At 44.2% G+C, this 12,341-nt stretch overlaps 1 protein-coding gene across 2 annotated transcripts in view; it reads right to left on the bottom strand.

Moving 5' to 3' along the window:
* Nucleotides 1–12,341, bottom strand: part of RASSF3 (Ras association domain family member 3) — a 29,871-nt gene that overhangs the window by 6,365 nt on the left and 11,165 nt on the right. Inside the window, exons 1-3 of one of the 2 annotated variants that reach the window (XM_077338699.1) lie at nt 2,547–2,565; nt 814–921; nt 3–267 (exon numbers count right to left, since the gene is read on the bottom strand). In XM_077338699.1, the coding sequence (XP_077194814.1) occupies nt 3–267; nt 814–921; nt 2,547–2,549 (376 nt within the window). In that variant the 5' untranslated portion in view covers nt 2,550–2,565. Of the gene's footprint in view, nt 1–2; nt 268–813; nt 922–2,546; nt 2,566–12,341 lie in introns of those variants that run through there. The other variant, XM_077338698.1, reaches the window with a different exon arrangement.

Genomic DNA, 12,341 nt, shown 5'->3' with positions numbered 1-12,341 from the left:
ACCTTGATCTTCCTTGTGACAACGTTTGTACAGCGCAAACTTAGCAGGATTATCAGCCACCAAAAACTTTTTTAGCAGAGCTTCGATAACTTCACGGACGGTATTAGCACTGCTGATGTGAAGAGTATTCATATAGCCTTTAGGTAAGTAAAAAGCCGTCTCGTCATTCATGATGTGGTTCCCTGGATTCACAGAAGCCCGTACTGTGATAGGCCTGCACAATTCCATCTGAACTTTGATAAAGCCAGTGTATACCCCATTGGAGTTCTACAAATAAAACACATCATGAAATTACCAAAGCCCCTTATATCATTGCATTTTGAATGACATATTTTCTGAAAATGGTATAAGCACCATGCATTTAGAAACATGACTGCAGAAATGTCATAAGTGAAGTACGTGATGGACCGAAAGATATTCAAAACATTTTAGTCCCTACGTAAAGAACAAGCCAAAACATCTCTTGAACATACAGCGTTTGTTATGAAAAAATATCAGTATTAATGTGTTTTTGTTTTACAGCAATATAATGCTATCTTTTAAGAAGGCATTGGCATGTATTAACCACATTCCTATAACTGAGAAAGCACCTTCCCATAACAAAAATCCTTTCACTTCAGGTTTATTATGTGATGCTTTTAAAATCTCTTGTGCTGAATACTCTCACATTTTTAGTAAAGAAAATAAATATGGAGAGAATACTTTGCAACATACCTATGTTTACATGCCAGACATGTTGTAAGGATTTTCTAGGCCCCTTCATAAGTCCTTTCTGATTACTCAGTTAAAAAAAAAGTGTCCCACAAGTCTTACCAAGGTCATCTTTAACTTGTCAGTAACATCTGAATTGTAAATTTGGACTTTTTCCTTGATTGCTTCTTTGGTGAGGTAACTATGTGTTTCTTTATCTTTCTGAACATCCTATAGCAAGACAAATCAACAGAAAATGGAGTTTAAAATACCAAACAGAGTGTAAGGGTCTAGAAAAGATAAACACTAAGTAAAAGACATGTAACAAACATAGCATCCCACAAAAAAGGTTTGTCATTTAAATGTCCGTATTGCAGTGCACGTTCTGTAATGTTTCCTGTAATATAGCATAAACCTTTATCTCCAGTTATTTGCATGATAGAGTAAGGGAGCAGAACTTTTTCTAATGATCTTGTCAGACCTATATGATGTTCCAACATGCTATCGTCTCTACACGTTATGAGAATCATGCAGAGGTACCAATCACTTATGCTGCTGATGCTCTTGCTCTCCAACAACCTAGACATCTAAAATCAACTTATTATTTAGCGCAGGAACACTGCAGCAGCAAAAGTGTTGCATCTTGACAAATGCTTTGGTCATATTTATTCAAAGCACTAGAGGCAAAGCCCATTGCACCTAGGGGAACAAGGGGCACGAGGATTCAGACATGTACTGTGGCCTTCCTGGGGGCCAGCTACATAGAAAAAGCTCCTGTCCAACCTTGGACTCCTGAGGCCTCACTTCCAAACCTTAAAGAACATTCCTGACCCAGGAGTCACCAACCTTCAGCTGCATCCTGGAAATCTCCTGGAATTGGAGGTCATCTGCGGACTATAGAGATCCAAGGGGAAAATGGCTGTTTTAGAGGGGGGACTGCAATGACAACTCATCTTCAGGTTCTTGGAGGAGAAAGGGTTTTCTTGGAGAGGGGAACCCTGTGGCACTGTGCACCAGAGAGGTTGCAGGACGCCAGTCTCGAGTCGATTTACTCAAATGGATTTACTCGAATGGCAGGTTATTTCCAGGCAACAGATATCAGACCCCCTGGATAAAAGGGCTACTGGGGAGGGGGCACTCTCTGGCTTTGGATCCCATGGAGGTGCTGGGATGCCAGGCAGCAGGTGGGAAACAAAGAGAGCTGCTGTGTGGCAGTAACTGCTGACAACAATAAACATCAAATAATTCATAAACTTGTCAGTTTCAATGAAAATATTTAATTAATAAAATAAGCTTGAAGAACTAAAAACCTTCCAGTCTGTACATGTTTCAGTTCAGTTTAATTTCAAAGTAAATTAAAAAAAAAACAGTTGTATGTTACAATCAAACATGAAAACATCGGTTGGCAAGGAACTCACAGAAGCCTCTATGTCAGCTTTTCTCAACTTTTTTTACCAATGAGAAACCCCTGAAAGATTCTTTAGGCTTCAAGAAACCCCAGAAGTGGGATCTCCAGATCCCAGATTGAATCCAGCATCCCTGCCACTTGTCAGGGATGCCAGCCTCCAGGTAGGACCTGGAGAACCCCAGAATGGAAGCTCCTTTCCAGCCTGCAAACATCAGTTCCCCTGGAGTAAAGAGCTGCTTGGACGGGGCTGTATAGCACTGCCCTCTACACATACTCATGCACACAGAGAAGTTGCAAACCTTATTAACTACACAATCACCTCTCCATACAAGAAATACCTGAACATCTCCCTCTTTGGATTGCTCTGAGAAACCATTGGCCAGAAGGACCAAATTTCAAGGAAGAATTCCATAACAGTCAATGAGCAAGTAAAAAAAAAGACTCATACCATCCTCCTGCAACAGCTTCTTCTGCCTGTGCTCTAGCTACATCTCTTCAAGGCAATGCCAATTTGTGCATCTTTGTGTAGTGGTTAAGAGCAGCAGCTTCTAATGCGGTGAGCTGGAGTTGATTCCCTGCTCCTCCACATGCTGGACTAGTCACAGTCCTGTTAGAAACTGTTCTCACCAAGCAGTTTCTCTCAGACCTCTCCAAGCCTCACAGGATGTCTGTTGTAAGGAGAGGAAGGGAAGGCCTTTATAAGCCACTCTGAGACTCTTCTGGGCAGTGAAAAGCAAGGTATAAAACTCAACTCTTCTTCTGCTGGGAAGGTGACACTGGGGAACAGAGTCTCCCCAGTCCATATGTCCCTATGGTGCATCTGTGCCCAGTTTACTGTTTCCCCATTCCACGCCACTGGTCTCAACTTTGGTTTGGTGTGATGGTCCTGGAAAGACTGCAGCAAGACCAAGGTGGTATACATATGGAAAGAAAAGGTCTGTCCCACCCAAATCAGCATTACTTTCCCTGCTGCAATTGCTTGTTATGGTTACCCCCCCCCCAAAGCCTTCCTCTCTTCTCCGATTGCAAATTGCAAACCACACATGACTTACTCATGAGTAAACATTTCCAGGGCAGAGGCTTTTCCTGGCTGCCCTTGGTTCCAGAGGGCTGGCAGGGGGCCATTTCTGGCCCTCCCACGGCCCACCCTCCAGAAGGCATGCAGAGGCTGCTCCAGGAGGTAGCTGACTCCCCACCTCCAAGTAGAAAGAGGCCAGGAGGCCAGGGCAACTTACTGGCGGCAGGGTATTCCCTGAGGCCGGCTCCTCTTCCATCCAGCAAACTTCTGAAACTAGCTGCACGTTGGGGACAGAAAGTTGACCCCACAATAGCCTTTCCTAGCTGAGAGTTCCCTCCTGATTGGGGCTAAACTACCAGGGTGGGCCATTCCTGGCTGAGGGCCGTGACTTACTCATAAGTAAACATTCCAAAAGCCATAACTTACTCATGAGTAAATATTCACAAAGAGGCTTTTCCTGGCCACCGTGGGTCCCAGATGACCAGTAGGGTGCCTTTTATGGGGCTCCCGCAGCCCTCCCCTCCAGAAGACATGCAGAGGCTACCCCAGGAAGCCGCTCACTTCCCCAGGTCCTCCAAGTTGAAAAAGATCAGGGCCACTTAATGGCAACAAGGCATGCTTTGAGGCTGCCTCCTCTTCCAGCCAGCAAACTTCTGAAACCGACAAGAAGTTGGAGGTGGAGAGCTGACCTCCTTTTATTATTACTATTATTACTATTATTACTATTATTGTTGTTGTTGTTGTATTTATATTCTGCCTCCCCCCGAAGGCTCGAGGTGGCTCACATAACCCCATCCCCTAAAATCCATACGAATAAACAATAAAATTAAAGTGGTTAGTAACCAATTGGTCACAATAGCAATACTGATGGCATAATCTTACTCATCCAATCTCCGCATCCAACAACTACAGGGGGCCGACACTCGCTACCGCCAGTTTGTGAGGGGGGGAGCCTGATCTTCCTTACTGCCCGCCCTCAACCATAACCCTGGCGGAAGAGCTCCGTCTTACAGGCCCTGCGGAATGGCCCTTACAGGCCCTGCGGGTAATTCCCGCAGGGCCCTCAGCTCTTCTGGGACCTCATTCCACCAAGTTGGGGCCAGGACCAAGAAGGCCCTGGCCCTGGTTGAGGCCAGGCGGGCTTTCTTGGGGCCGGGAATGACCAATAGGCTCCTTATTAGCCCTTCCTGGCTGAGAGCTCCCTCCCGATTGGTGCTGAACTACCAGGGCGGGCCATTCCTTGCTGAGGGCCATCTCCTATTTGGTGAACATTGGGGGGGGGGCACAATCAGGTAGAAAGTGAATTACCTGTATGCAATTTGAGCTGACTGGCCCTCTGCCAATGAGGCCCAATCAGGTAGGGAGTGAGCTGAATTATGTTTAGTGATTAGTGACAGTGATGCTTAGGTCATGCTTCGTCAACTAATTATGTACAAAGTATATCAGAACAGCCTGTTCAAAGCTATGCAGACTTTTAAAATATGACGTCACTGATATAATTGGAGAAATTCTGCATTTGAATACACCTGATGCAATTAGAGAAGGCATCTGTTATTGTGGTAACAGAGGTTCAAATCACCACCTAGCTACAAAATTCATGGGCAAGCTAACCTATCTCTAATTCCTAAGGCTTTCTGTCATCCTAACTGAAGCATTTTAGAGGTCTTAGAATGGCAGCATTATTAATATATGGTGTAATCTTCCAAGTTTACTCTCTTCTCTAAATCCTATCCCAATAAATTAAAAGCATTCTGAAGAACACTTAATCACATAGAATGATCAGTTACTTACACTTACTAGATTTCTGGTACCCAGATACAGCCATGCTTTTAAAGGTATTTCCTAGAATACCCTCTACACCCCCCCACACAAGTCTTATTATAAACTGCACGCTGATTTTTTTAGCCCATTGTAAATCTTTTGCCCTGAGCACTGGATACTTTCCAGAAAGCACTGGTTCACAATCCACAGTAAAAACTAATGCTACATTTTCCTCTTGTGCACGAGCACCATATATAGTATGAAACAATTTCAGCTCTCAGCTTTACTTATCAGATCCATCTATTTAATGGTCTTGACTTGCAATACTCCTACCTAGGCCCTACTAATACATAATGAAAATGAGGGTGACGGATCTTTGATAAACAACAATCCTCCAAGTAAACAACTCCAGCTTAAGCTATCAGGATTGTAGTCCTCAATCATCTCATATATAGGCTGTTCCAAAAAGGTTTAGGAACAAGAAATTCCGAGAATACCAAAACATTACAGGCATAATGCTGAGTAAAACAATGGAATACAAGTTGCTTGAAGTTGGTACCCACAAGCATCACTTGGCAGTACATACCATCTGGGGTGCATTTAGATATTCTGGTATCATTTTCCTTAATGATACAGGTGTAAAACTGACTTCTAAACACCAACATTAATCATTAATACAAATGCATACTCACCCTTGACCAGAAATCAAAGCTCGTCTTAATATGTCAACTAGTAAGACAAGTTGGTTGTATTGCCCTTTCCTTCATGGAATACGAAAAACATACTTTGGAAAGCTTCACTACAGAAAATCAAATAAAGTGAACCAAAAATATAAAACAATTTGTGTTTGTCCATCTGTGAGGGAGGACACAAAGCATGCATGTACTTGCGATATTGAAGTAACAAATCAACTTTGTGATCTCACTCCAAAACCACAAGTTCTGTCATGCCCTATATGGCTCTGCTATGGCTGCTGGCATGCAACCCAGTTCTAAATAGAGAGGTTGTTTAAAGTCTGAAGCCTAAATGGCAACAAGCAGCTTTCAGAGTCCTGGCACATGATTTATATCAAGGAACAGCAGGTTACACACACTTTTAAATCAAATAAAAGCTTTTGTTTTCCTGGTACACACTTTTTGTCTTCTGCATGTGAAGTTTCAAGACATTATGGAATAAACCAAGCACTTCACCTTTGTGAATAGTATCCAATCGAATATTTTGTATCCTTTTTATGAATTTGAACTCTGAAAATTTATTTATCGCATTAATATGAAAACTAAACTAAAGTTTTGGCCTTGCTAGTCTGTGGTTTGCTGAGCCTCATGACTGAAGACTGCCAGGCTTCACTTTGAACCTAAACTCCCATCTTGCAGATGCAGCAGTTCCTAAAGGCTACACTAGGATTCATGCCCTTAACTCCTATGAAACACTTCCTCTTCACATCACGGTCCTTCTTGGAAAGAAACCATCAAAGTTAAATGCACTTGAATCAACTAACATGAGCTTGAGAAAATCAAGATGCAGTCATTAACAAGGCTTTGATCTATTTGTATATCAAGACTGTGCACAACTCTACTTAAACTGTACCTGGAGAGCAAATGCTTCACTGCTGCCCTGGCCAGATTGCGCTATTTTGTTCAGAGTGCATCCATTAAAACTAAGCATCAGCCATGAGGCTCCCTGCCTCAACTAATTACTTGGTATCCTGACCCCAAAGCCCCATGTCCTGTTCCTGCTTTCCCAGGCATGTCCAAGGAGAAGAGCATCCAATCAAGGCTCCTTTTAGGTTTTGGATGGCCTGATGCCTTACTGTCAGCAACCAGTGTGCACTTTCTCCCACCTGCCTTTCCTCTCCGTACCAACTGCCTGCAAGTTTGCAGGAGCACTGATACATTTCGCATTAGCAAAAATTATGGCACGAGGACTAACCTACTGTTCAGAAGATTCAAGTAGTTCAAAACTATGTAGAAAGGCTGCTGAATTGTACAAGCTACTTGGGATCGCTGAGAGTGGCTACACAAGGGCAGAACGCAAACGGTGGGCTCTCTAAATGGCCTGGAAGCACCAGCTCTCATTAGAACCTGCAAACACTTGCAACCTTTCTCAAGCATCTTGTCCTATGTACCCTCACCTGCAGAACAGCAGCAAGTGTTTGCAAGTCTTCTCAGTGCTTTGGAATGCACTTCCCCACAGCAGTTCACCTGGTGCTTGCCCTACATTATTTTAGGTGGCTATGTGTGCAGTTTTTCCCTCCCCCCTATATCTGTATTATTAATTATTTATTATTATTATTTAATTTTTAGACCGCCCTCCAAATAGGTCTCAGGGCGGTTTACAACATAAACAGTTAAAACACAATAAAATCCCCATAAAAACCCCAATTAACATCAACAACAAGTTACATATAACATATAAGCGGCGGTGGTCACAATTCTGATCTTAGTTACCCGACTTCCCCCCAAGTTCAGCCTGGTGGGGAGAACAATATTCAGAAGAGGGTGGCACCAATATAGATCTAACAATGATCTCGATGTTAGAGATCTCAATATTGGAGGGGATCCTCTGATGGATTAGTGGGAGAGCTGCCCTGGCCTCAACCATATGCCTGGCAGAAGAGCTCCGTCTTGCAGGCCCTGCGGAAAGCTGGTAGATCACGCAGGGCTCTTAGCTCTTCTGGAAGCTCATTCCACCAGGTTGGGGCCAGGACTGAAAAGGCCCTGGCCCGGGTTGAGGCCAGGCGAACATCCCGTGGGCCCAGGACAACCAGTAAATTCATACTCACAGAGTGGAGTGCGCTGCGGGGTCCATAAGCAACCAAACAGTCCCGCAGGTAGACGGGACCCAGGCCACATATAGTAACCTTGAATCTGATTCGGAAGCAGACTGGTAACCAGTACAGATGACGAAGCACCGGCTGAATGTAGGCCATCAAAGGTGTTCTAGTGAGGACCCTGGCAGCCGCATTTTGGACCAGCTGTAACTTCCGAGTCAAAGACAAGGGAAGGCCCGCGTAGAGCGAGTTACAGAAGTCTAATCTGGAAGTGACCGTTGCATGGATCACTGTGGCCAGGTGTTCCGAGGACAGGTAGGGCGCTAGTAGCCGGGCTTGGCGAAGATGGGAAAATGCCGTCCGAGCTACATTGGTGACCTGAGCCTCCATAGAGAGGGAGGCATCAAATGTCACCCTCAAATTTCTGGCAACTGGTGCAGGTGTTAATTGCACCCCGTTCAAGCATGGGAGGCGCGCTTCCTGGTCCTGCCCTCTTCTGCCCAGCCACAGGACCTCCGACTTGGAGGGGTTGAGTTTCAGGCGATTCTGCCTGAGCCATCCAACTACCGCTTCCAAACAGCTGGCAAATGTATCCGGGGTGGAGTCCGGCCGTCCATCCATTAGGAAGTAGAGCTGGGTGTCATCCGCATATTGGTGGCATCCCAGCCCATAGCCCCAGACCAGCTGGGCTAGAGGGCGCATACAGATGTTAAATAGTGTGGGGGAGAATATTGCCCCCTGCAGAACCCCACAAGGGAGCTCACAAGGGCTCGACATACTCTCCCCTATCACAACTCTCTGCATCCGGTTCTGGAGAAAGGAGACCAGCCATTGAAGCGCAGTCCCCCTTATTCCAGCTCCGGCGAGGCGGTGTACCAATAACTCATGGTCGACCACATCAAATGCAGCCGACAGGTCTAGAAGCACGAGAATGGCGGAGCCGCCCTGATCCAGCTGGCGCCGGATATCATCCATGAGGGCGACCAGCACGGTCTCCACCCCGTGGTCAGGGAGGAAGCCAGACTGATATGGGTCGAGGGCCGAAGTATCATCCAAGAAACCTAGGAGTTGGTCTGCCGTGGCCCGCTCTATCACCTTACCCAGGAACACCAAGTGCGAAACTGGACGGTAACTGGCGGGGTTCCGCGGGTCCAATGATGGGGTTTTCAGTAAAGAGCGTACCACTGCTTCCTTGAGCCCCTTGGGAAACTCTCCAGATGTTAAGGATAGGTTGACAATCTCCCTCAAGGGGCCTCCTATCCGCTGGTCGCCCGATTTGAGCAACCAGGACGGACAGGGATCCAAGGGGCAAGTGGTTGCCCTCACTGAACCCAGTAACTTGTCCACTTCGGTTACAGAGAGCCGCCTGAAGCCATCAAACACTAACCCCCTTGACGGCCACAGAGCTTCCAGTTCACTAACTGTATCAATCGTGGCAGGTAGGTCACGGCGGAGCGACAGGACTTTGTCCGCAAAATAGCTCGATAATGCCACACAGCTCAATTCCAATTCCCTTATTGTTTGTCGCCCTTCCTCGAGGGCGGTAAGTGATCTAATTACCTTAAATAATTGTGCTGGGTGAGACCTTGCGGGTGCGATTTCTGCGGTTAGCTTTGCCATGTAATGTTCTAATTTTTAAGTTCCCACCCTTTTAAAGTTATAGTGTCTTTTAAACTCATTTACTAGTATTATGGAAAGTACATCTGGCTAACAGTTAACAGGGTATACTTTTTTGAAAAATAAATAAACAGAAGTCCTGCAAGAAGCTCTTGCTTGTCTCAATTACATAAGGCAATTACCCCGCCAAATTCCATGTGAATTAGTAATCTGAAAAGTGATCCTACTACTAAATTAAGTAGGTTACATTTAATGTATTCTCTTGAATTAGAAGGCCACTCAAAGCAGAAGCAAACAGACACTTTTCTTTTTTTTACTTTGGAAATAAGCCACTAAATCAGGTTGTAAATAATCCTGAAGGTGGGGCGAAGCCATCCAGCCTGTCAAGTCACGCCTCTTTTCACTCCAGGCAGGACTATGCAAATCTGTGTAGAGTTGGCTCAGGGCAAAGCTGATTGTCCAGTCTTTGTGAAAGCCAGCTGCAGAACAGACTTTTCATCTGACTGTTTTGTTTTTTTGCTGTGTGGTATGGATGACTTCACCCAAGTGAGAAGTCATCCAAACTGGTTATATGCTCAAGCTACAAAATGGGTGGTGTCCTCATTTTTATTTTTCTTCTGTTCCACCACTATGTTGCACACCTTTCTACCAGATGAAGCTTTTGCAGATTTTAAGTGGTCCCACCTGTAGTGTCTCGCACATGTATAAAAGGTGGGCCAAGTTGCAGCTCTACAGATTTCTTCCACCAGAATCTCAGTGCAAAAGGTTGCTGAGATTGCTGCAAATCTAGTGGAATGGCTTTAACATTCTCTCAAGGTCCCATGCCTTGCACTTCAGAGACATGGCTTGAAACCTTTTTACCTAAAGCCTATGACACAGACTGAAAATCATTTCGGCTGATCTGTGTTGTCCTACTTAAGCAGACCCATGGAACCCTGCAAGTGTCTAATTTCTGCCAGACACTCTCTTTGGGAAGACATGGTATACGACAAAAGGATGGAAGTGCTAATTCTTGGTTAACATGATAAGGGGGAAACAACTTTGGCACAAAGGAAGGATCCCTCCTGAGTAACAATGAGACACAATTCCTTCCCAGCCAATAAAGTCCCAAATTCAGAAATCCTTCTTGCAGAAGTCATCTCTGCAAGAAAAAAGACAGTTTCCGAGAAAGAAACTTTAGATTCTGGTGATTTAAAAGGATCAAATGGAGGTTTGCTTAAGACTTGTAACACTTTACAAAGGTTCCCAGAGGTGTCAACTGTGTGGGTCCTTCAAGAAGTCCAATGTGCCTATGACAAGAAAATTAGGCAGTCTTTTGCAGTCCAACATTGCAGCCAGTGCTGCAACCTGATTCCAGCCTTTGTGTCAAATGGGTTTGTAAACAGGTTTCAGTGGATCCAGCTTTTCAGTACGAGCCCACTTTTAAATATCAGCCACTGGAAGCATGTTTTCGGGACTGCACCATGATAACGTGATTGACCCAATTATTCTAAATCTACCCATTCAATCTCTAAGCTGTCAACCAAAGACAAATAGGGTCTGGGTGATAAACTGATTCTTGTACAAGGAAAACCCATATGCTGTGCAGATACTAACATCTTCAAGAGTTAAGAGTGGCAGATTCTAATCTGGAGAGCCAGGTGTGATTCCTCACTCCACCACATACAGCCAGCTAGGTGACCATGGGTGAGTCACAGGTCTCTTAGACCTCTCTCACACCCCACCTATATAACAAGGTCTGTTGTGGGGAGAATAAGGGAAAGATGTTTGTAAGCCACTTTGGGACTCCTTCAAGTACTGTAAAGCAGGGTATAACAAATCAGCTCTTCCTCCTCAAAAGTTCTGAGACCCAAACACTTCTGCCAGAAAGGAGTTACAAAAACAACTTCTGATGCCTCCTTTGACACTTTATGGTCTCAGCTGATTTTGATCAGAGGGAAGAAGTACAGAAGACCACTGCTCACTAGAATCGAATTCGGTACTCCTAACCACAGTCTACAGAAATTTGCATAACCCTGGCCTGGAACAACAGAAGGCGTGACCTTCAGTTTCTACGACTTCCCTCACTGAAAGAGAACAAGTTATTCTCACAACTCATGGAAAGAGGTTATCAGGAAACAGAGTGAAAAGCCTTGTTCTTTAGTAAGTACACACAATGATGTGTGTTGATTCTGTTAACAAGGCTCCAAAACTTTCTTCATTTCTAAACATTAATTTCCCTATTTACATGCACAGGAAACCAAACCACAAGGAAATAGCACTGCTCCACCTTTCCTTAAAATCAAGACTTCAAGGTAGAATTTACCATCAAGGCATGTGGAAACTATTGTTCCTCAAGTGGAAAAAAGCCAAGGTTCTTGAACAATGTAAGTACATTTTTTTAAATGCACTATTTTTTTCCAACTACAGTTTTTTTAAAAACATCAGGTCTCAACGACTTGCAAGACAGATTTTTTTAGAAGCTGAGTTTTATTTTCCTTCAAAGATATGAACTATCTGGTTTGCTTCAGAGTTTATACTCCTTAATAATAAGAAGACAAAGAACAATAATAAGAAGACAAAGAACAAGTAGCAGTCTGCCTTTTTTTCCAAAAACGTCTAATGAACCATGTTTTTTTTTAAATCAGAGTCTATTTGCATGCAAAGGGTTTTTCAGTTTGAATGTTTGTAGGCCTATCCAATAAAGAACAAACATCACGCTGGATTGACTTGTCAAGCTACATACTGTCAAAGCTGTTACCTGTTCAAATAAAGTTAGTCTAATAAACTACCGGGGAGGCCAGTATAAAAATTAAATAATAAAAATGCAAGTGACTGCCACCTACACGTTCCACCCACCTGGATGTATTAGCACAATACTTGCGGCTGTATTAAGGGAGCTGACTGTAATGATGCCTGCTGTTCAAGCACAGTCTAACCACATTTTCCCTTCACAGGCCATGTTAACTTTATACCTCCAGTACATTCTATTCGTAGCCAACCATTTCTAGCATTTTAGGAAGCGTATTCCATTCACCTGCACTGGTATGCCCTCTTTTAAACAGCTCCGTAAAAATCAAGTGTTCAAAGTTACAGCC

The sequence above is a fragment of the Paroedura picta genome, chromosome 5 (genome assembly GCF_049243985.1).
Source record: "Paroedura picta isolate Pp20150507F chromosome 5, Ppicta_v3.0, whole genome shotgun sequence".
Lineage (NCBI taxonomy): Eukaryota > Metazoa > Chordata > Lepidosauria > Squamata > Gekkonidae > Paroedura > Paroedura picta.
This window is presented reverse-complemented; position numbering and strand designations above follow the sequence as displayed.